The 22,014-nt window shown below is 35.6% G+C and overlaps 1 protein-coding gene across 3 annotated transcripts in view; it reads left to right on the top strand.

Moving 5' to 3' along the window:
- The window catches only part of LOC126765061 (cyclin-dependent kinase 5 activator 1), a 235,222-nt gene that overhangs the window by 43,309 nt on the left and 169,899 nt on the right, over positions 1-22,014 (top strand). For all 3 annotated transcript variants that reach the window (XM_050482666.1, XM_050482668.1, XM_050482667.1), the window contains exons 2-3: positions 6,888-7,728; positions 13,462-13,599. In XM_050482666.1, coding sequence (XP_050338623.1) covers positions 6,907-7,728; positions 13,462-13,599 — 960 coding nt within the window. In that variant the 5' untranslated portion in view covers positions 6,888-6,906. The remainder of the gene's footprint in view (positions 1-6,887; positions 7,729-13,461; positions 13,600-22,014) is intronic.

Here is a 22,014-nt window from a genome sequence, read left to right as displayed (position 1 = left end):
GTGACGGTGAATAGTTGGAAAAACAATTTGAAATTTATAGCTTGATTCTGTAGACCAATTGAAAAATATCTGATTTTTGAAAACGTTGATAGGTACATCCACGAATTGAATCAAGTTTTGACCTGAACTGTCATCGCTATGCGTCATAACCGACATTGAATTTATTTGTTGATGTGCTGTAATTCTTGATAGTGCATCAGCCACAACGTTAGTTCGACCAGTTTTATGAAATATTTCGTCATTATACCTTCCATCGTTTCATTTAACTATTTGTATTTTTGTTGCTTAAAGCAAAAGTTAGGGGCTGATGGTCTGTAAGGATTTTGACCTTAGCGTGCCCGTACAAAAAATTCCGTAAGGTGGATAATGCCCAGACAAGGGCTATCATTTCCTTCTCGTTTGCGGCGTAATGTTCCTCCGCCTTACTTAGAGCTCGCGAAATAAAAGAAATAGGTTTTCCACTTTGGGAAAGAACGGCACCAAGTGCAAAATTTGAGGCATCAGTTGTGAACTCAAAACCGTTATTGTAATTTGGAAAAGATAAAATTACCTCATCCGAAACCAATGTATTTTTAATTTTCTGAAATGCTTCTTTAGCTTGTTCATTGAATTCAATCGGTACTTTTGCGGACTTGTTTTTTGAAATTCGGCCTTCTTCGCCTCTTAGTAAGATTGTTAATGGCTTTGCTAATTTCGCGTAATCGCGAATAAATCTACGATAATAGCCAGATGGGCCTAAAATGAACGCAATTCTTTAATATTTTTGGGTTCGGGAAAATTAGTAATTGCTTCTACCTTTTCCCATTATTCACCGAAAATGCCGTTTTTTCTATGTCTAACGGCTTTAGTGGGATCTGATGGAACCCACTTTTGAGGTCTAGCGTGGTAAAAAATGAATTGCCGCCTAAATGCGATAACATACCCTCTATTTCGGACATCGGATATCTATCCGCTATAGTTAAACTGTTTAATTTCCTATAATCGATCACTAACCTATACTGTTTACTTCCACTGGAATCGGGTTTTTTTACCACGATCCACACAGGGGAATTATAGGGGGATCTGGATGGTCTTATAATGCCACCGTTCAGTAGTTTTTCCACCTGTTTCTCTACTTCGCCTCTAAGCGATGCTGGATATGGATAAAACATACTATATATTGGAGAATCGGATGACGTTCTGATCTCTTCCACTACTTTGGTAGTATAAGTTAACCGTTCATCCGGTTCTGAAAGTAAGTTAGGATGCTCTGTAACCAATTTCTGTAGAGCTATTTTTTGATGGGGAGTAATGTTGTCATCGTGTATTTTGATAGCATTTACTGCATCTGTTTTTAATTCTTTAATTAATATTTTTAAATTATTTTTAATTGTCAAGGTTCCCTCTCTAATGTTAATAACAGCATCTAGCTGCCGAAAGCTATCATAGCCCAAAATGCCATGAAAAGCTCTTAAAGTGGGTAGTATAAAGAATTTTAAAGTTTCTGTTTGATTAAGAAGCTGTAAAAATGTGTGGTGTTTTATTTCTATATCACCAGCAATAGTTTTTCTAGTACTTTTTTTTGCTAAATTGGGTTGAATATAATTCTGGCTGGAGCCAGTGTCAATTAAAAATTTGAATACTTCGCTGCTCTTCGTGCGGCATTCAAAGCAAGGCAACGAAGAGCTTTTTAACCTAAAAAATGAATATCGCTATATTCGTAATATTGTCCTTCATCCTGTATATTGTCGTCCGCCACACCCAAATAATCATTCAGATTATCTTCTGAGCCAGTGTTCGAGGTAGCGCTTGGAGTATTACTTATATGAAAATTGCATTGTGCCTTTTGTGGCTTGAGATTTCTTTCAGAAGTGGTCTGTGGTGGCCCTTTGCCGAATAATTGATTATTTTGTGGCCGGTTCATATAGTTAATGCGGCGCGAGCGCAAAGTTTCATCTATCTCCATAGGCACCGGCGGTTTTGGGGGGCGCATAGGCGGTTGGTTAAAGGGTGTTTGTGCATTTAAGTTCCGATCAAATCTTTGATTTGGAAAGTTATGTGAAATAGGTTGTGGATGTGGATGTGGATGTGTTTATGCATTTAAATTCTGATTAGGTCTTTGATTAGGAAGATTTTGTGAAATAATTTGTGGTTGTGGCTGTGGTAAGTAAGCAATTTCGGGGAAGAAATTTTGTTGGTTTACTTCCCTCTGAAAATTTCTCGAAGGTAAAGGTGGTGAGGTGTTTCGCTGCATCCCTCTACGATCCATATTGGTGTTGTGTGCGTACCGTGTGCGGAATCCCTGATTCTCCAACTTCAAGCACAAGTGTAATGCTTGGCGCAGATCCATTGGTTCCTTCATGCCCAATAGTTTAGGCAAGTCGCCGTTGAGGCCGCGCACAAACGTATCTAGCGCCTTGTTTCTGTATGTGTGAGTAAGAAGATTACGAGCCTCGCTACCCACCTCCATACAGCCTAGCTTATTAAGTATTAAAGATAAATTGGAATAAACGGCCTGGTAAAATTCTTCAATTGACCTATTTCCCTGAACCAAAGAAGTCATTTGGTATTCTAGGGTGGATACACCACGCTTGTCGGCGTAATGTAAAGTTAGACACTTACAAATAGCACCCCAGTCTAAGGGTGTATTGTATGACTCAAGGGCAGCATCCGCGTTGCCGACGATTTTATTCCTTATCACGTTAAGGATTCCGTAGAATTTAGGTGTGTCCTTACTCGCTTCGTAAATATTTAATATTCGATTTACACTTTTTTTCCATGAATTGAATTCGGCGGGATTTCCCGAGAATTCGCGTAAACATTTTACTACATCAGGTATCTTGTCTAAATCTGATAAGTTGCTTGCATGCTCTATATTGATGGTTTGGTCGCAAGTGTCTGCTAAGCCCGCATTCGGGTTAAGGGTTGCCCTAACTATGCTGGGCCCCTGCCTGTTTAACACGTCTAAAGCTACCCTTCCTATTAGGTTTACGAGGTCATCCTCGTTTATTGTAACGTTAGCTGATCCTGAATTTCCTGCAGGATCATTCGCCCTGATTACTGGTGGACGAACCACATTATTTGGGTTCGACATTGTTTATTTTGTTGTGTCTGTTAAAGAGTTCGTTTTATATTTTTCCTCACTGTCCACTACTCTTTACGTATCGGTTTCTTTTCTACTTCAATAACGTTTCAGTTTTTGCACTTACAAATTAATGCTTAAAGGTTTTATTTCAATTTTAGTTTGGTAAAAAAAAAAAATTTCGCAATCTGGGTTTCACTTAAAGTTCTTAATTAGTAATTATCACTTAACTTACAATACAATAACGACTTTCATTCTTTGCCTCTTGATATTGTTGGTTGTTAATGTTGATAGGTGCTGATGAGTTGGCTTGCGCCCAACGCGTCCTTTTTGCTCTGCTACTAAGGGGCCTGATCTCACACTAGCACAGTTGTTTTTATTATCACTACACGTTCTCCGAAGAAGGATTCTTAACGCCTTTTGTTTTCCTTCGCGACGTAGGAGCTTATTTTAGCTCGGGCGCCAGTTATGGGTTTACTTGTCAAAAGTAAAAAATATTTTATTTTTCCGGTCTTACGACCTTTATTGTTCAACCGCTCTCTTAACTCTAAACTTAAAAAATTGTATAATTCTTATCGTAACTTAATGCGCCTACTGTTCTGCTGACATCGATTCCCACGTTCCGCTGGATTTCCAGAGAATCACGCCACACTGCGCTAGACGCATCGTCAGCAGCTTTGCAAGTAGAACGGATGCGCGTGTCTTTTGGTTGCTTTAAATGTTATTGTTGCTAACTTATATGTATAAATAAATTTGCTTTCGGTTCCTTATGTTCAATTCGCTTGAGGATATGTACATATGTATGTTTGTACTTATTCTCTTTTATGCTATATTCTTCTTCCTATTTTTTGCTTACTTTTTTAGAAGCAATTCCTCTCACCGCTTAATAAACTGAATAGGTATTGTTCGTATAATTTGCAAGTATCCCTCTCACAGTTAATGAACTGGAGCGGTATTGCCAGAATAGTTTGAAAATAAATTTTTATTGAACTCTTGTGGATTGTGCGTATTGTATACACGAAGGTAAGCTTAAAATGCAAGGAATAGTAATTTATTTAGTTAAATTTATTAAAAAAAAAAAATATATATATATACTGTGGATATATATATACATATATATTATTTACCGTATTGTTTTGTATCGGTACTTAAATTTCCCGCCGATTTGGAACTTTTACCAACCGTTTTTATTAAACGGGTTTGATTTCTATCGGTTCTTTTAAATTGACCGTTTGTGCAACGTTACATACATATATACATAATAAATAAAATCAAAAGTGGAATGGATACACTCACTCTGATTTTCCTCGGGGGCTTTGTGTTTGGATTTTCGTGAAAAGTGGTGTTTTATTTGTATTTTGGCAGTTCATAGTGTCGGAGTTAGTATTTTGGCTATTTTATTTATTTGTTTGTTAAGAGTTCGCGCCCGTATTTTGTTAATTTATTTTATTTTCGCGCCCGTATTGTATATGTTGGTTTGCACCCACTTTCGGTTAATGCTTTATTTGTTAATTTGGAGTTATCACAATTTTGCACATATGTTAGCTTTAGTATGTATTATTATTATTATATTATTTCAATGCACTGCTTTCTGGTTTTTAATTTAATTTTTTTTTCTTACACCACACTTTTTGGTTTGTCATATACAAGAATGTATGCATGTATGTATGTATGTAGATTTTGTGCAACGTTACATACATATATACATAATAAATAAAATCAAAAGTGGAATGGATACACTCACTCTGATTTTCCTCGGGGGCTTTGTGTTTGAATTTTCGTGAAAAGTGGTGTTTTATTTGTATTTTGGCAGTTCATAGTGTCGGAGTTAGTATTTTGGCTATTTTATTCATTTGTTTGTTAAGAGTTCGCGCCCGTATTTTGTTAATTTATTTTATTTTCGCGCCCGTATTGTATATGTTAGTTTGCACCCACTTTCGGTTAATGCTTTATTTGTTAATTTGGAGTTATCACAATTTTGCACATATGTTAGCTTTAGTATGTATTATTATTGTTATATTATTTCAATGCACTGCTTTCTGGTTTTTAATTTAATTTTTTTTTCTTACACCACACTTTTTGGTTTGTCATATACAAGAATGTATGCATGTATGTATGTATGTAGATTTCGTGCCACTTCGTTCTTATATATTTTTCTTGGTGTCACTGCACTTTTTTCATATGTAAAACCGTTTTTTTTTCTTTGTTGTTTTTACATATATATGCACTTAAATATATATATATGTACATATATACATATATATATATATTTTTTTTTTAACGTTTCACCAATGTGCCGTTCGTTTTGCCTCGAAGGACCATGTATTTTTCAGTAACTCACCGTTTTTGCTGTGCACTGCAAATTTTTTTTTATATTTTCGCACGCACTCACCTTCACGATCACCACAAAATTTGTTTTGTTAAAAATTAAAATGGCGAATTGAGGAATTGTTTTAAAATTGGTAAACGCGTGTATATATATAGGTATGTATTATAAGGATCTGTGTACAATTTTAATGTTAACGTTATAAAAGTAATAGGTAAAAAAAATGTTTATAACTCCGACACTATGAACTGCCGAAAAACTATGAACTGCCAAAAACTGGATGAGGGAAAAACGCTCGTTCGAGATGTTCGCACAGGCGTGCAGGTCGCTGTAAAGATCGGAAGCGAAATAAGAAGCTGATCTCTTTTTGGTTCCTTTTTTTCCCTTTGTGTGTGGAATCAGCTGGTGTGATGTGGTTGGTTAGTGTGTAGTGTGGAATGTGGGTTGTAAGCTCTGATGATTTGTGAAGTGAGTATGGTGAAGGTGCGTGTCAGTGTTGTGAAGTTGAGTTGATGTGGTGTGATAGTGTGGTGTAGGTGTGGATGTCCGGGGGAGGATGCTCATTTATACAATACTATTTTGGTTGCATACCCACGACTGCATAAATACTATGTACTAGTTCGATTTCGAAGACAGCCAATACGACATAGAAGGTGCGTTCCAAAGTAAACAGGACTTAATAAAAGAACTGAACAAATGTTTTTACGGCAAAATCAATTTATTTTGTTCTAAATAGTCTCCTTCTGACTCAATACAGCTTTTTGCACCGCCAGTATGCCGGTGCAATCCTTTTGAATGGCCTCTACGTCTGCATAACGTTTTCCTTTCATGAGCAAATGCATTTTTCCGAAAAGGAAGAGGTCGCACAGAGCCATATCAGGTGAATACGGGGAGTGGTTAATGATTAAAATGTGATTTTTGTCAAATAATCCGTCACAAGCGTCGATCAATGATTCCTAAATGTTCGGTCAAAATGGGATAAATCGATGTTTTGAAGATGTTCAATTCCATTTCCATGAATTTGAATGTATCCTTAGTGGCGTATTTCGTCTGCAATAAGGATTCTTGGTTAACCAGAACTTAAATGACAGATCGATGATAACCAAATATTGAGAAAACGGCCTTAATAGTTCTAATACTGTAACCTACAATCACCTGTATTCATTAATTTCGTTCCGGTAGGCGAGTCCAATCGTCATTGAAGTATTGCTAACGCACAAAAATGACATGGAGCATATTTTAATCTGCGAGTCTCTGATGAATCGGAACAAAATCTTTGATTTAGTTAATTATGTTTCTATTAATCTCTCTTTTTAGGCTTAATATGATGTATTTATTGAGTTCTTAAATTAGCTACTGCTTTGCCCAGAGTTATCTTGGATTTTAGTTACATGTATGAATAAATAATGTTAAAGCTCGTGTCTTGCAAGATTTTTTGAGTTAGTGTAGTCTTCTTATACACGTAACTACTAAAAATTTCTTGGATTATATTACTTTTAGGCATTATCAATTTACCATAATGGGGACGGTATTGAGCTTTAATCCAAGAGAACGCCATCCGTTTTATTCATCCCAGACTAGCATCCAATATAACCAACAATCTGACGTTCGAAACGAATATATATTGGAAGGTTCTTCTTTAATGGACTCTCATTTGAACAACTTTTGCTACGAGCAGTTGAATAATGCCAAAAATCAAGAAACGAAGCAAAGTATTCGTGTCCCGCTTGCTAAAAATGGCATAATTGCGCATAATGGATGTGGAAGGATAAATGTAGGCAAGCAAAGTCATGTAACCAGCTATAGTTTCAATAAATTAAAAGGTACAAAAGATGCAATTAACAATGATTTGGATTTACACAATGAAAATTCTGCACTTTTCACGGAAAAAAATACTATTGAAAAGAGTATGAAAAAGCATTCGTTATTTATTAGTGCATTGTCTTGGAAAAAACTTGCTGCGTCGCATAATAAAAAGAAAATTGAAAATAAAAATAAATGTGCTAATATACCTACAGGTTGTTTCAAAACTCATCCGTTGGATGCCTCAAATGTATCTTATACCGATAAAAATAAAAATGTTCGCTTGCATTTCAACCATATTAACGACAGTCAACACATAAATTTAAATCAAGATGTCTCTCAACCATGTAACACGCTCTTTTCAAATTCTAAAACTAAAAAGCAAATAACATCACAAGATCTTGTTAGAATTAATACCACTAATTTTAATAAGCATAACAAATTGATTCAAAAAGAGCCTTTGACTTTATCTTTGACCCCACAATCGCAGACAATCCAAAATAAAAACAGCCACATTCCGAGGAAAACTGTAATCCAGGTGAGTTCTAATTTTACTATTATACTACGAATGTTATAGCGTGCTTATCATCTCCATGGTGGTGGAAGTTACATGAAAATGCCTTTTTAGGTGAATATAAATATTGTAAGGAGAATTTGATATGCAACAATGTACATCTGACAAAATGTTGTTTAGTTTAAATATTTTTTTTGTCGAAATATTTTTTTTCCAGGTTGGTATGACTGTCAGTGACATCTGTGCCAACTGTCACATCAAAATAATCAGTAGTCTTTAGTATAGTATGTTTGTCTTTCTGACGTACATAAAGTGCATTCGGCGATTTTTACGATGAGTGAAAGTATTATACACAGAAGTTCCATTAAATTTTGCGTGTGAAAAGGTTTAGAATGTTATAAAGGCCTTCGGTAAAAATTGATTTTTGATTCGCACAAATTATTTAAAGCGGGTCGAGAACGCGTTGACGTCCAGGACCGTCATCAACATCAACTGATAATCAGCACGTCAATAAAACAAAGGAATTGATACTTGAGAATCTACGATTAACGATCAAATATTTTACTGTCATCGTTGGCATATCGGAATTATCCGTGAAAACCATTTTGAAAGATAATTTGGATCTAAGAAAAGTGAAAGCACGATTGGTTCTAAAATCACAAAATATTTGGGAAAAACAGCGTCGCGTTAACGTCTGTCAAACAATACTTTCCGACTACCAGGATGTCATGAAGCGTATTACTACAGTTTTCTTCGATTATCCGAACTCCTTCCGAATGGCCAATCTTTCAACAAGGAATATTATTTGAGTGTTTTGCGTCGTTTGCATCACGATAATGCACCGTCGCAAATTGCATCGATTCTTTGAGTGTTTGCCAAATTTTCAACCAATATCATGCCCCAAACATCGTATTCGCCTGATTTAGTTCTATATGACTTCTGACTACTGAGCAAACTCAAACGACCGCTTCGGGGAAACCATTTTGAGTCAACTGAAGCATTGAACTTAAATCGTTACCCGCATTGAAGGCTATTCCGGAAGTTGACTTTAGCAAATGTTTTAAGGATTGGAAGAAAAGTTGGCACAAGAGTATTGGGGCCAAGGGGGATTACATTGAGGGGAAAATACGACATAGATTTTGCATAATGAATTAAAAATTTTAAAATTATGAACAAAATCTTTCTTTTTTTTTGCTCATAGTATAATATATCATATTATTAGGAGGTTAGAAATTAGATGAACATATGTATATGGTATATTCTTCTTCTTCTTCTTTATTGGCGTAGACACCGCTTACGCGATTATAGCCGAGTTAACACCAGCGCGCCAGTCGTTTCTTCTTTTTGCTACGTGGCGCCAATTGGATATTCCAAGCGTAGCCAAGTCCTTCTCCACCTGGTCCTGCCAACGGAGTGGAGGTCTTCCTCTGCTTCCCCCGCCGGGTACAGCGTCGAATACTTTCAGAGCTGGAGTTTTTTCGTCCATTCGGACAACATGATTTAGCCAGCGTAGCCGCTGTCTTTTAATTCGCTGAACTATGTCAATGTCGACATATATCTCATACAGCTCATCGTTCCATCGAATGTGATATTCACCGTCAACGCGCAAAGGACCATAAATCTTTCGCAGAACTTTTCTCTCGAAAACTCGCAACATCGACTCATCAGTTGTTGACATCGTCCAAGCCTCTGCACCATATAGCAGGACGGGAATTATGAGTGACTTATAGAGTTTGGTTTTTGTTTGTCGAGAGAGGACTTTACTTTTCAATTGCCTACTCAGTCCGAAGTAGCACCTGTTGGCAAGAGCAATCCTGCGTTGGATTTCCAGGCTGACATTGTTGGTGGTGTTTACGCTGGTTCCAAGATAGACGAAATTATCTACAACTTCAAAGTTTGACTGTCAACAGTGACGTGAGTGCCAAGTCGCGAGTGCGACGACTGTTTGTTTGATGACAGGAGATATTTCGTCTTGCCCTCGTTCACTGCCAGACACATTTGTTTTGCTTCCTTGTCCAGTCTGGAGAAAGCAGAACTAACGGCTCGGGTGTTGAGGCCGATGATATCAATATCATCGGCGTACGCCAGCAGCTGCACACTCTTCTATGTAGAAAATGGTACCTTCTCTTATTAGTTCTGCAGCTCGAACTATTTTTTCCAGAAGCAGGTTGAAGAAGTTGCACGATAGGTAATCGCCTTGTCTGAAACCTCGTTTGGTTTCGAACGGCTCAAAGAGGTTCTTCCCGATTCGGACGGAGCTTTTGGTATTGCTCAACGTCAACTTACACAGCCGTATTAGTTTTGCGGGGATACCAAATTCAGACATCGCGGCATAAGATATATATATATTACTAGTCGATAATTGAGCATCAAAAATGAGCAAATTAAGGAGACTCGTTGAATTCCAGTTGTCCCTCTGTCGGTCCATGCAAACGATAAATTGAGTAAAAAGTAAGGAAAGTGTAAACGAACATTTTATAGTCGAAACCATGAACAGGAAAAGAAGCTTCATTCCTCATATATCCTCATATATCTTTATATTACGTATATTAGAATAAGGATAAGTATTGACCCGATTTTGCCCCTTTTTGACACATACATTTTCATTAGGAAAAGAAGAATATTTTGAGTAAAAAACTAGCTATAGGCTCTATGGTCAAGTATAGTTGATATGCTTGATTTTTATACTGAAAAGTGAATGAATTAGAGGGAACTTATAATATACAAGTAAGAATGGGCTCGGTTCGGGGTAACCGAACATGTAATACTCTCGCAAGGATCAAAATCGAGATAATACCTTCAGGTGTTGCAAAACTTTTAAAAATTAAAAAAATTTGCAAACGAATTCAATATTCATTATTCGTCCGAAGTCTGAATGATTACAATTCTAAGATCCTAGACTTAATTTATTCGGTATATGAAGAAAATGTCAACCAGACGCCCGAAAATAAAAATGATTTTCGTTTGGATCAATTTCATTCATAACACAGGTCAACACGATTTTTGATATTTATTAGATTATAATTAGAAAACTTTTTTTTTAGATATAAGAGTTGTTTTTATTCAAGATATGTGATAAACAATAATATATAAATGTAAAATAACAAGAAATTACTGTCTAAAAGTGCATATTTTTTGTATTTCTTTTATGCTCATATGAGCTCTCTCGTATTAAACCCCAAATATACTTATCGATGTAGATCAGCCAAAAGCAAACTTAAAGAACTAAAGATTAATATTTAAGTGTTTTTCAATGTCTAGAATCAGAATCAAAGCATGAGAACAGAAACCCAAAAAAAAATATTTTTTTGTTGACCGGTGTAATCAGCACAAAATCACATTATGTATAAGAAAGTATATCAAAATATCACGTTGTATATTGACCAACATAAACGGTTTAAAGTCCGCTGGAAATTGAGAAATCATCACTTCTGACTATACCTAAATATACTGAGGAATATGTTTCCATCCAATTTTATACATACTATGTGGTATATGGGAATTTGGGGTAATTGCATACTAAATCCACATATATTGGGCTTTAAACTATAGTGTATTCAATACGAGGTTTGTTCAAATAGTACCGCGAATTTTGTATTTTTTAAGGAAAAGTTTATTCATTCATGAACATTTATTTTGTCTTCATTAAAGTAATCATCTCCCGATATATTAGGCGTGCTTTATTTGACCAGCAATTTAAGCTATGTATTAGCTTATTTTGTATGGAAGACTTAGCCAAATGGTTACAAGTATGTTGGATTGTGATAAGCTATCATAGCTTGTATTTTTTCATTCACAATAGCTATGATTTTTCCAAAAAAAAGTAGTTGGCAATAACGATAAAGTTAATTTTGACAGATGAAAATGAAAAACAAACCAAAATTACAAAATTTTGTATTTAGTTTAAGTTAAAATTAATAAAAATGGGTTAAACCACGTCAAGTGGTCCATGAAAATTTCGAAAAATCTCCGATTTTGAAAATTAGCAGTTCATTAGGAAGGCGACTAGGCGCATACCCCGTGATATATAATGTCGGGAGCTTACGAGCGAACTGCGCAACGATGGATGTCCCATACGTTTTAAGAGCGGTTGGGGGACAAAAAATTCAATATCTTTGGAATGGTATGAATGAACAAAAAATTTTTTGCAGATTATTAATGGTGAATATTTTCCGCGTTGTGTCACATACTTTTCAGTTTTTTTTAGCGTGAAGAACACATGAAAAATTTAAATTAAAAAAAAAAATAATGTAAATATTTATAATATAGCAGTAACATTTTTCCTCGACTTTGCAAAATTTCATCGATTTATCTCCAGTAGTTTATGAGAAAATAATTTTAAAATTTTATCGTCCTCCAAATTTCAACCTTCAATAACTTTAACAATAAAAAGAGGTTTGACGAAATATTTATATCACGGGGTATGCGTCTAGTCTCCTTCCTAATGAACTACTAATTTTCAAAATCGGAGATTTTTCGAAATTTTCATGGACCACTTGACGTGGTTTGACCCAATAGGAACATTTGCTATTATTTTTGGTGTTAATATTATCAAATGAACAAAATAAATATAATTATATAGTAATTTAATAGCCCTTTTACAACTTTAAGAATACAAACTAACCTTTCTTCAAGTTAGAGATTTTGAAACAAATTGAATATCAGCTGATTGTTATAAGAATGTGAGAATAGTGTGAAGTATTATGGGAAACCCATGGACCAGATCTTGAGATATGACTGCCCACGCCCACTAACCACTTTCCACACCTTCTAGTATGAAGTCCTTATGCATCATCTTCACTATGGAATTCAATGCTTCTGACCTATTTATTTAGAGAGTTATCATTATCAGTTTCCACATAACATCGGAGTGGACGAGTATCGGGCTATAAAGCTTTTTTGTAACCGCGCAAATTTACAAAAAGCGAAAGGTTCAAGCGAAATTGCAGCAACGAAGAAAATGATAAAGGGCTGAGTAATGGCACATTGAGGTGGTCAGGTATTCGACTGACTTTATTTGCATAATTCTGTTCTCCAGTTCTTGATTTGCGGAGGATGTAGATTTGACTCCAAGGAGTTAATTAAGGTGTTAATGGATCTCCTCTTAGCTTAGCTTAGCTTTTATGGACTGTTAAAATGCCCCCTTAATGTTCAAGGGAGGTGGTTCAGCATAACAGCGAAAAAAATTGAGAAAATAATCGTTTACTTAGCTAGATTTCTCCCTTCCAAGCAAAACAGATTATTTTCGACCGGTTATATAGTTCATTTTGTAGTCTTCCATGGGCGTTGTATAATTGATCACATGACAAGGTTTAGATTTGATTAATGCCACGCGTTTATGATGCTAAGTGTTAAGGATGTGCAGTTTACTTTCCGGTAACCATGTTGATGGTCTGCTAGACTATCACCACTATCACACTCCCCAAATTTACGTACCACGTTGAAGCCTGAAAAATCAGAATGTGCAGGCATTTAATGAAAACACTACAGAAAAATATCTTAGCACTCGGATATGACTCAGTATCATTATGGATCAGGAGAGGATATGGAACAATCTTTCAGTTATGTGTTTCTACAGTGATGATATACTTAACTTTAAAGTTTCCACCAATTTCGGTAACCTAGAACCACCTTTCATAGTAATTAACTTAATAGATACTCAATTTAATACATTTACTATTCTTAGAGGTTAAAAAGTTTTCACAAATTTTATTAAGTTATAAATTTATAAAAATACAAATTTATTTTAATTATTAGGCATCAACTTCGGAATTATTGAAATGTTTGGGAATATTTTTACATTACCGATGTAAAAAATTGAAGAATTTTGAAGCCGGAGATGCCGTCATGTGGTTAAGAGCTGTCGATAGAAGCCTATTACTTCAGGGGTGGCAAGTAAGTATTACTTTAATAATATTAAATCAAAGTGGTTTTAATTAGTTCATCCAAATATGGAGGGAATATATGTAGAATAAATACTTTCATAGATTAATACTTGACGACCACGTACACAAGATTGGTTACGAGAGTGTTGTCAACTACTCACGATAGTGGTACTATGTATATGGATTTTACACAAAATCTACCACCCTCGATTTATATTTGAAAGAACGTTTTGTGCAAGTTTTTTTTTTAAGATAGTTTATTACAAAATTAAAAGTTAAAGTTTAAAGTTAAAAAGTTTATTTATAGCAATTAATATTTATACTCTTGCAACCAGGTGCTAAAGAGTATTATAGTTTGTTCACCTATCTTTTGTTCGTATCACCTAAAACTAAGCGAGATAGATATACTGTTATATATATTATATAAATGATCAAGATGACGAGAAAATTCTAAATCCGGTTGACTGTCTATCTGTCCGTTCGTCCGTGCAAGCTGTAACTTCTGTAAAAATTGAGATAGAGGGTTTGTCCGGAATGTAATAGGACTGATTTCTTTCCGCCGCGTTCCTAGCTAACGAAGGAGCGGCTGGTCAGTTATCTCCGAGCACCTGGAGCGTCAAGACAAAGCGTTCGCTAAAACAGAGGTAAGCGATTAAATTCTGTGTGTACTCAGTAAATCTGCAACAGAGACGTTTGATATGATCAAGCAGGCTTACCCAATTGTTGGTTTAGGAAGAAGTGGTGTGCTTCGGTGACACCACTCCCTTTTGGAGGGCCGGGAAGAGGTCGCTGATGAAGACCGTACTGGGAGAACTGCGACTTCGACAAACACTGACAATGTTACTCGTGTGCGCAAAGTATTGTGTGTGCGAAGATGGTCCTAAAAGCGCTCACTGACGACTAGAAATTGCGGTGAGTGGAAGTGTGCCAAGAAAATTTGAATGTGTGTGAAACTGATCCCCAATTTCTAAATAACGTAATCACAGATGTTTCCTTGCCTGAAAAGGCCGATGAAAGGCAAGCATTTTAAGACGACAGAGGCGATCCAAGCAGCATGCACCTCGGCTCTTAAGGCTCTTCCGGAGAATACCTTCCGTGACGCCTTCAATGCTTGTAAATCGCGCTGTCACTTGAACTTAATCCTTCTTTATTTGTTACTATTACTATTACCTCTGCCGTTCGTGGACCAACGCTGCTTTATCAATATGTTAACTGGCTGATCAACGTTTTTTTTAACAATTTTCTTACTCCATGGGATCGATTCGGTACTATCGCGCTGACAGCGAAAAAATTGATTCGATTGTACGTAGAGACCGTAAACTTGTATTACTGGAATTTGAATTACGGCAATTCGAAAGATCGGTTCCGTTAATTATTGTTAATGACTCTCTCTCTCTCAAAACATGGTTGTTCCTGCCATGTCTATATTTTCCGGTACTCACCACATTCCAAAATCGGGGGAAATTCTACGGTCTCGTACGGCAAAGCGGCGAAAGAAGCGGTGTTGGCTGATCATTTATATTGCGCTCTCATAAGATAGGTCGTATCAGCTGATTCGGGCTGCAGGTTTATGTTGTTCGCTGTTTCTGCTATTCCTCTGTAACGCGATGCGAAATACAATACGATTCCAAAGCCCTATGCGATACGATAAACAATTGATACTCTGTATTGCTTACGCATCACTAACAATGCTGTTCACCTTTACTTTTTGTTCTTTTTATGCAATAGTTGGCATTACTGTCAAAAATGTCAAAGTATATTACTAATATTTATTATTTATTACAATTGAAATTACAAAAAATAAAAAAAAAAAATCTAGCAACTGAAGCTAACCGATTTTGTTCCATAATATACTATATAACTTACATTAAATTATGAATATTTAAAAGTTTTAAATAATTGAATATACTTTTGACATTGTATTGGTTTGGGGTGTTTAGTATGAATATGGGATCTTGTTGAAATACTGTGGATCGGTGGAGGTTTAAGGATTGACATTTCTTAAGGATATGGGTGATTGTTAAAAGAGGATGAGTTGCAAAGCCAAGCACGTTGGCTGTGACTCCTTCCTCATCAAGTGAATATGTGTAGGACAGGTGTGCACAAGGTGTAGCTTTATAAAACATTTGTTCAATACTGCTGTGGTATTGGTTGGTAGCCTTATTGCGTGTTTGTCTGGATTTATGCTTCTGTAATGACCAATTTCTTTCCTCCATTCGTATTGGGCTTTTCTGAGAAGGTTTTGTAATATTGGATGGAATAAATAGCTGAAAGGGAGATGTTGAAGCCGCCTTGTTTTTAAGTTTATAAGGGAAGTCCTAATGGTAGCTATTTCTTCTGAGTGGTTATGAACTCCATGCAGTATTGCTCTGTTATCTGTACAGATAATAAACTTATTGCTTTTTTTGGTGGCGAATTGCAACGCCTCTTGCATTTCAGCCTCGTAAGGTGACGTTTGATCTACTAAAATTCCGTTTGCTATCAGGTCATCATTTTCATGGACTACTGCAAAATATGTTTGAGGAACGGCCAGGATATACAGAAAGCGTGATGATAAATGATTCATAGCAATCAAGGGGAGTAGGCTAAGATTGTCATTCAGGGCTAGGCCAAAAATCGCTTTCCCGATGCATCTTGGAAGTGTGCGATGCCATCGAGAAAACTCTGTGCCCAAAGCATATCGTGTTTCCTTTGATCATTAAGAAAAAATTTAAGCAAACAAAAGCTTTTACTTGGAGTCCAAGTCCTTTCAATTGGAAATGATTGAAGGTATGCTTCTGCTTCAATGCAGCTTTTTGCACGGTTCAAAAGCATGTCGAACGAGTGTTTTAGCTCATTGGCCGGTATGGCAAGTGTTTTGAATGGCCTCTACGTCTGCATAACGCTTTCCTTTCATGGGAAAATGTTTTAGTATTATGCTTTAGTATTATTATTATTTTTTATCATAATTATCTGAGGCTTGTTTGCAAAAAAACCTTCATCCTACTCCAGTTTTTCAGCCTGATGTACCACCTATGTCTAGAGTATTTCCCTGAAAAATTATTTGTATTTGGCGGTCTCCTATTTTGTTGCTAGAAATACAAGGTGTGTTCCAAAAAAAACAGGACTTTTTGAATCTGGCGCTCCCTGGTGGCGCCATATACATATATATGTCGACTGGTGCGTTAGAATCTGCTATTTTTATCGATTGTCTAGTGAGCCAACACTAAGTTTTGTTTTACAATTAGTAAAACTTTTACCGAAACGTTTCAACCGGTGAAACAAGTTTATGGCGATGGTTGCCTATCGCGTAGCAGAGTGCACGAGTGGTTTCAACGTTTTCAAAGTGGTCGTGAGGGCATAAATGGCGATCAACATGTGGGTCAATCAAAATCCGTGATCACCGGAAATTCCATCGAAACTGTGCGTTAATTCATCAAAAATCGGCCGAAATCATTATAGAAATTCATGGAAATGGAATTGAACATCTCGAAAACATCGAGTTATCGCATTTTGACCGAACATTTGGGCTTACGAAAGGTGTGTGACTGACGACCAAAAATTGCTCAGAATCAAAATCATCGATCGAGGCTTGTGACCGATTATTTGACCAAAAATCACATTTTAATCATTAACCACTCCCCGTATTCACCTGATATGGCACTGTGCGACTTCTTCCTTTTCGGAAAAATGCATTTGCTCATGAAAGGAAAACGCTATGCAGACGTAGAAGGCGTAGAGGCCATTCAAAAGGCTTGCATCGGCATACTGGCGGCCATACCGGCCAAAGAGCTAAAACATTCGTTTGACACACTTTTGGACCGTGCAAAAAACTATATTGAAACAAAAAGAGACTATTTTGAATAAAATAATTTGATTTTGCCGAAAAAACATTTGTTCTGTTTTTTTTTAATCCTGTTTACTTTGGAACGCACCTTGTATTATGGATTGATAAATTGTGTGTGTAACCCTATAATTTTGTTGCTAATTTTCGAAATCTTTAAAATTAATTGTATTTCTTTGTACACTTTAAGACCCATTGCTGTCAAAACTATTGTATTTTTTAGGACATAAATTTCTTTCGTCAAGGCGTAGTATATACAGACTTATAGCCACTATAACGTGCACTGTCCTTTTGGAGAGGACTGAGGATGCCAGCTCTGTTACAAAACCCGATACACAACAAGGCATAATGGGCATACATAACTAATTTTACCAAATAGCTTTAAAGCAAAGATGAAAAGAGTTAGTAAACTTACTATATAAGGTCCTACGTTAGTGGATCAAAATGATGCATTCAGCACTAATTGATCCCATGTAAGAAACTCTATTTTATACCCGAAAATTGATATAAAGAAGTTTTATTTCTTATTGCATGCGCAAAAGTTTCTGCAGATATTTGATTTATCCTTTGGGTGAGCACCACTGAAAACATATCGTTCATGACCTCGCCGTTTTCGTCGAAAGCTCCGAACTCAGTAATACTATGTTCGGACTGACAACGAAAACATGTTTTCGTGGGTAAACTGGTTTTCGCACGAAAACTTGTGTTTTCGTCCATGTAAAGTCTGTCAAACGAGAACACAGTTTTCGCTGAAAACTATTTGAAAACTTACATTCCACTCATTATAATCGGTGCCTGCTCTAGTTTAACCGATGTTTTTGGAAGACATATTTTGCCGGGCCTAATTTGTCACTTGATATTTGTTTACATTCCATATACAAATACAGCTGTCACTTGATATTCTAATATTATGGGGATTCTCTTGCTCTTGCAAAACCTTGCACGGGCAGAAATTGCAGAATTTTCCTCTTGGTGCAACGGCACAACAACAAACACACGCAGAAAATTATTTGCAATGGCTGTAAAATATGTCAGACCAAAACCCATGTTTATTTTAGTGCCGTCATATATCACTAGATTCTGCAATGGGTGCGCTCTTGGCCTTGCATATTTCGGTATAGGATTTATGCATTTTGTGTCATCGTGCAATCTTGCAAGAGCAAGAGAATGCCGCTATTGATAGTTGTCAGTGAAAACTCATCGAAAACACACATTGTCCGTCCGAACGACTTAGATTCTACAACATACAAATGTATTTTCAATGTCGGTCCGAACATAGTATAATATAATCAATTATTTCATTGATTCTCCTGCTTAGTTCACTAATAATGCCTACTGTTATTGTTGTTAATTTCCTAGTTATCGTCATTTGGTTTTTCCCAAAGTGTATTCAACAAAGTGAACTAAGTATTTGACTTACGCTTATTTGACAATAAAATAGTAAACAATTCATGTATTTGTTTATATTAACCCGTGTGTTTTTTTTTTTTGATCTTGAACAATATGAAGCCACTTGCTTTACATACATATATATGATAAATATAAACGTAATAGAAATAGAGACAACCAATTTATTTGTTCTCAACGTTATAATGAATTCATATTTATTTTACAAACAATTACATACGTGTATAAATGCAACATTATTCACAAATTTTATTGTAACTATATATATACGTCGTAACCAGTAGCCCGCCAAACTATTAGAAACTGTATGCAGATGTTTATGCGACTCTTTAAATTATAATAGTTATTATGATTCTTTCATATAGTTCATTCCAAAGCATAAATCAAAAATTAAATGAGTAGTTTTGTTTCTAATATTGTATTTTCAAGTAAGTGTATAAAACATTTTTTTGTCGCTGTGATATTTTTGATGCAACTGTTTATTTTTCAAATTTTTGTTCAAATGCTTGATTCGAAAATGTATCCTGCACCTAAAAAACAATTTCTTGACATTATCCTCAAGAGCAATATCTTTGCATTTATCAAAAAGTATGTCTACCAAATTTCTGTCACTGCAAATGTTGTCGTTATTCACATTTATAAACACTTCTTCTAAAAGTTTTAACTGGTCTAAATATTTTGGTTCGGTTTTTTAAGTCCTGTCCCCCCTCGCTGGTCTACCCATGTCCATGTACTATCAGTTGAAATTCTGTCACCTAAATTTAATTTGTGTATTAAAAAACCACCCAAATATTCCAGTTCATCTTCATAAAATGAACCCAAACTTGTACTACTTAAATTTTGATTATTAATTTTGTCAAGCTCTTTACTTAAAAAGTGTTCTTCATTTATATATATGTATCTTATCTTCTAAAAAATATTCCGGCTCCAGATATAGTGTCAGCCACTTTGCATCGTCCTCTTGTACGTTCAATGTTGAGGTTAAACTTTCGGTGTTCCGTGCTACAAAAAAAAAAACACAAATTAAATAAAAACACTTTAAAGGATCATTTAAATATATCTACCAAACATATATTTTCGAAGTCGATATTTAAAATGTAGCGGTGTCGGATGGTCATATTGCCCCCAACCCTTCTCATAGCGCCAAAAAAATGCTCCAAGATGTCTTGATTCAGGCGCTGCGTTAAAATATATTCCATCCCAAAGTTTCCATGTAGGTACTCAAGTAATAGCTTAAGAGACGTTGTGGAAATAATTACTCCCTTTTGAAAAGGAGCTATGCATCGTTTATTTGGAATCAAGGGCTCAGACATTATTTTTGACATTTTTTCGAGCACTTCGTTTTATTGCAAAACTGCTTTTCCATATGGCATTGTGAACGGAGTTTGATTAGAACGAATATTAGAATTAAAAATATCAAACCAGTTATTAACAAGTTGGATAAAATCTGCACATTTCACTGCGGTATATATTTTATGTCCATCTATGTATGTAGCATCTTCTTATAGCATTAGCACACGTGTTCGAAAATAGTTGCGCAGCAAGCTTCACTTTTTGACGGCTTGCGCCTTTTACTTCCAAATGCTCATCGCTTAATTTATAAGTAATGGATACGTCCGAGACTGTCGTTAGGTTCAAAACTTGCTTAATTGTCTGTACTGTTATAATTTTTCCTTCATAAATAAAACCACTATCTATAAGGTGATTTCTAATTAATTTTAAAAGGTGCGGTGCATCAGTAAACACGAATACACGCGGTGTGTCACTATTAGGATGATTGAAACAAGTTTTTGCTAATGAATTAGTTTAAATTATTGTAAATTAAGAAGCATTCTAGCATTCTCATAAAAATATAATAATATACCATTTACAAGTTGAGATACCGATATCTTTCCACATTGCTTGATTAGAAGGCTCCATGTCCGAAACGACTCCAACGACTGTAAAGTTTGCTGAATATAGTTTTGAGATTATGTTCTCCAATGTATCTTTCTTTATTTTATAATCAAATCCATAAAAAATAGGTTGCTTCCATGAGGACACCAATCCTCGAACGAATACAAATTGCAGATAGTTTGATGGTTTTCTTACGACTTTCTCCATCGGATCATACTCATAGCATGAAGCTATTTTCATCTCATCTATGGAGAGCACACAGATCCGTTCCTGTTTACTTAATTTACTATGTTCCATAAGTTTAATCACATTGTCTAAAAGCCCTTCGTCCATTTTCAATTTTCGCACCCAGTTATTCAAAGTGGCCACACACGGAAGAGGATAACCATTTTTTAGCAAATGCCTATATGCTCTCGGTCCTGATGCATGTAAGATAACGGAAGAGAATAACTATTTTTTAGCAAATGTCTATATGCTCTCGGTCCTGATGCATGTAAGATAACGGCCGATGAAATGTCTGACCATGACCAATGTATATTTTTATTTACAATCAGCTTCATAATCTGACCTTCCGTAAAAAACTTTTTCACTGCGGTTACCAGCTTACTCGAGCTCGCTACTTCACTCTCTAGCGACCTAACTTGAAGTTCTAAATTTTTCTGTTCCGTGGCAACTATACATATGTTCTGCATCGCTAATACATAAGAAAATGATACGGTTTTCAGCTCAGAAAGATATTAAGAACTAAGAAAAATCGTTATATTGAACGCTTTATACTTTTCATGAACATATAATAAGTACCATGTTTTGTATGATCAATTAGTTGTTTAGAAGGTGAAAATATAACGCAAAATGTATGACAAATGATTACCCCTACATGTAAACGTATTAGCCATATCACATTAAAATTTAGTCTAAAGACACCCCAAAGTATATTCACATTATACAACGAGGAGTATTAATACAAACGCATGGCACCACGATATCTTACCATATGTAAGTAAAATAATCAGTGTTTGTGCGTTATATTTTCAAATGATGTTCATTATACAAGTATGTTCATGTGATACTTTGCAAGGCAATTTTCCTCTACAGGTTAGAGAGGGCTTGATGCATGGCCTTGTTTAAACTAGACAACCAAAAATAACTTACTCGGTTTGAACAGCTGCGTTGGCAAGAGCATTATTAAAAAACGCGTGGTTCTCGTTCATGTGCACCAGAAATTTACACCAATTCCACAACAGAAACTCCTTACCACAAAAACTACAGCACAGCATGTATAGCTTCCGAACATTTGTT

The sequence above is a fragment of the Bactrocera neohumeralis genome, unplaced genomic scaffold (genome assembly GCF_024586455.1).
Source record: "Bactrocera neohumeralis isolate Rockhampton unplaced genomic scaffold, APGP_CSIRO_Bneo_wtdbg2-racon-allhic-juicebox.fasta_v2 cluster10, whole genome shotgun sequence".
Taxonomy (NCBI): domain Eukaryota; kingdom Metazoa; phylum Arthropoda; class Insecta; order Diptera; family Tephritidae; genus Bactrocera; species Bactrocera neohumeralis.
This window is presented reverse-complemented; position numbering and strand designations above follow the sequence as displayed.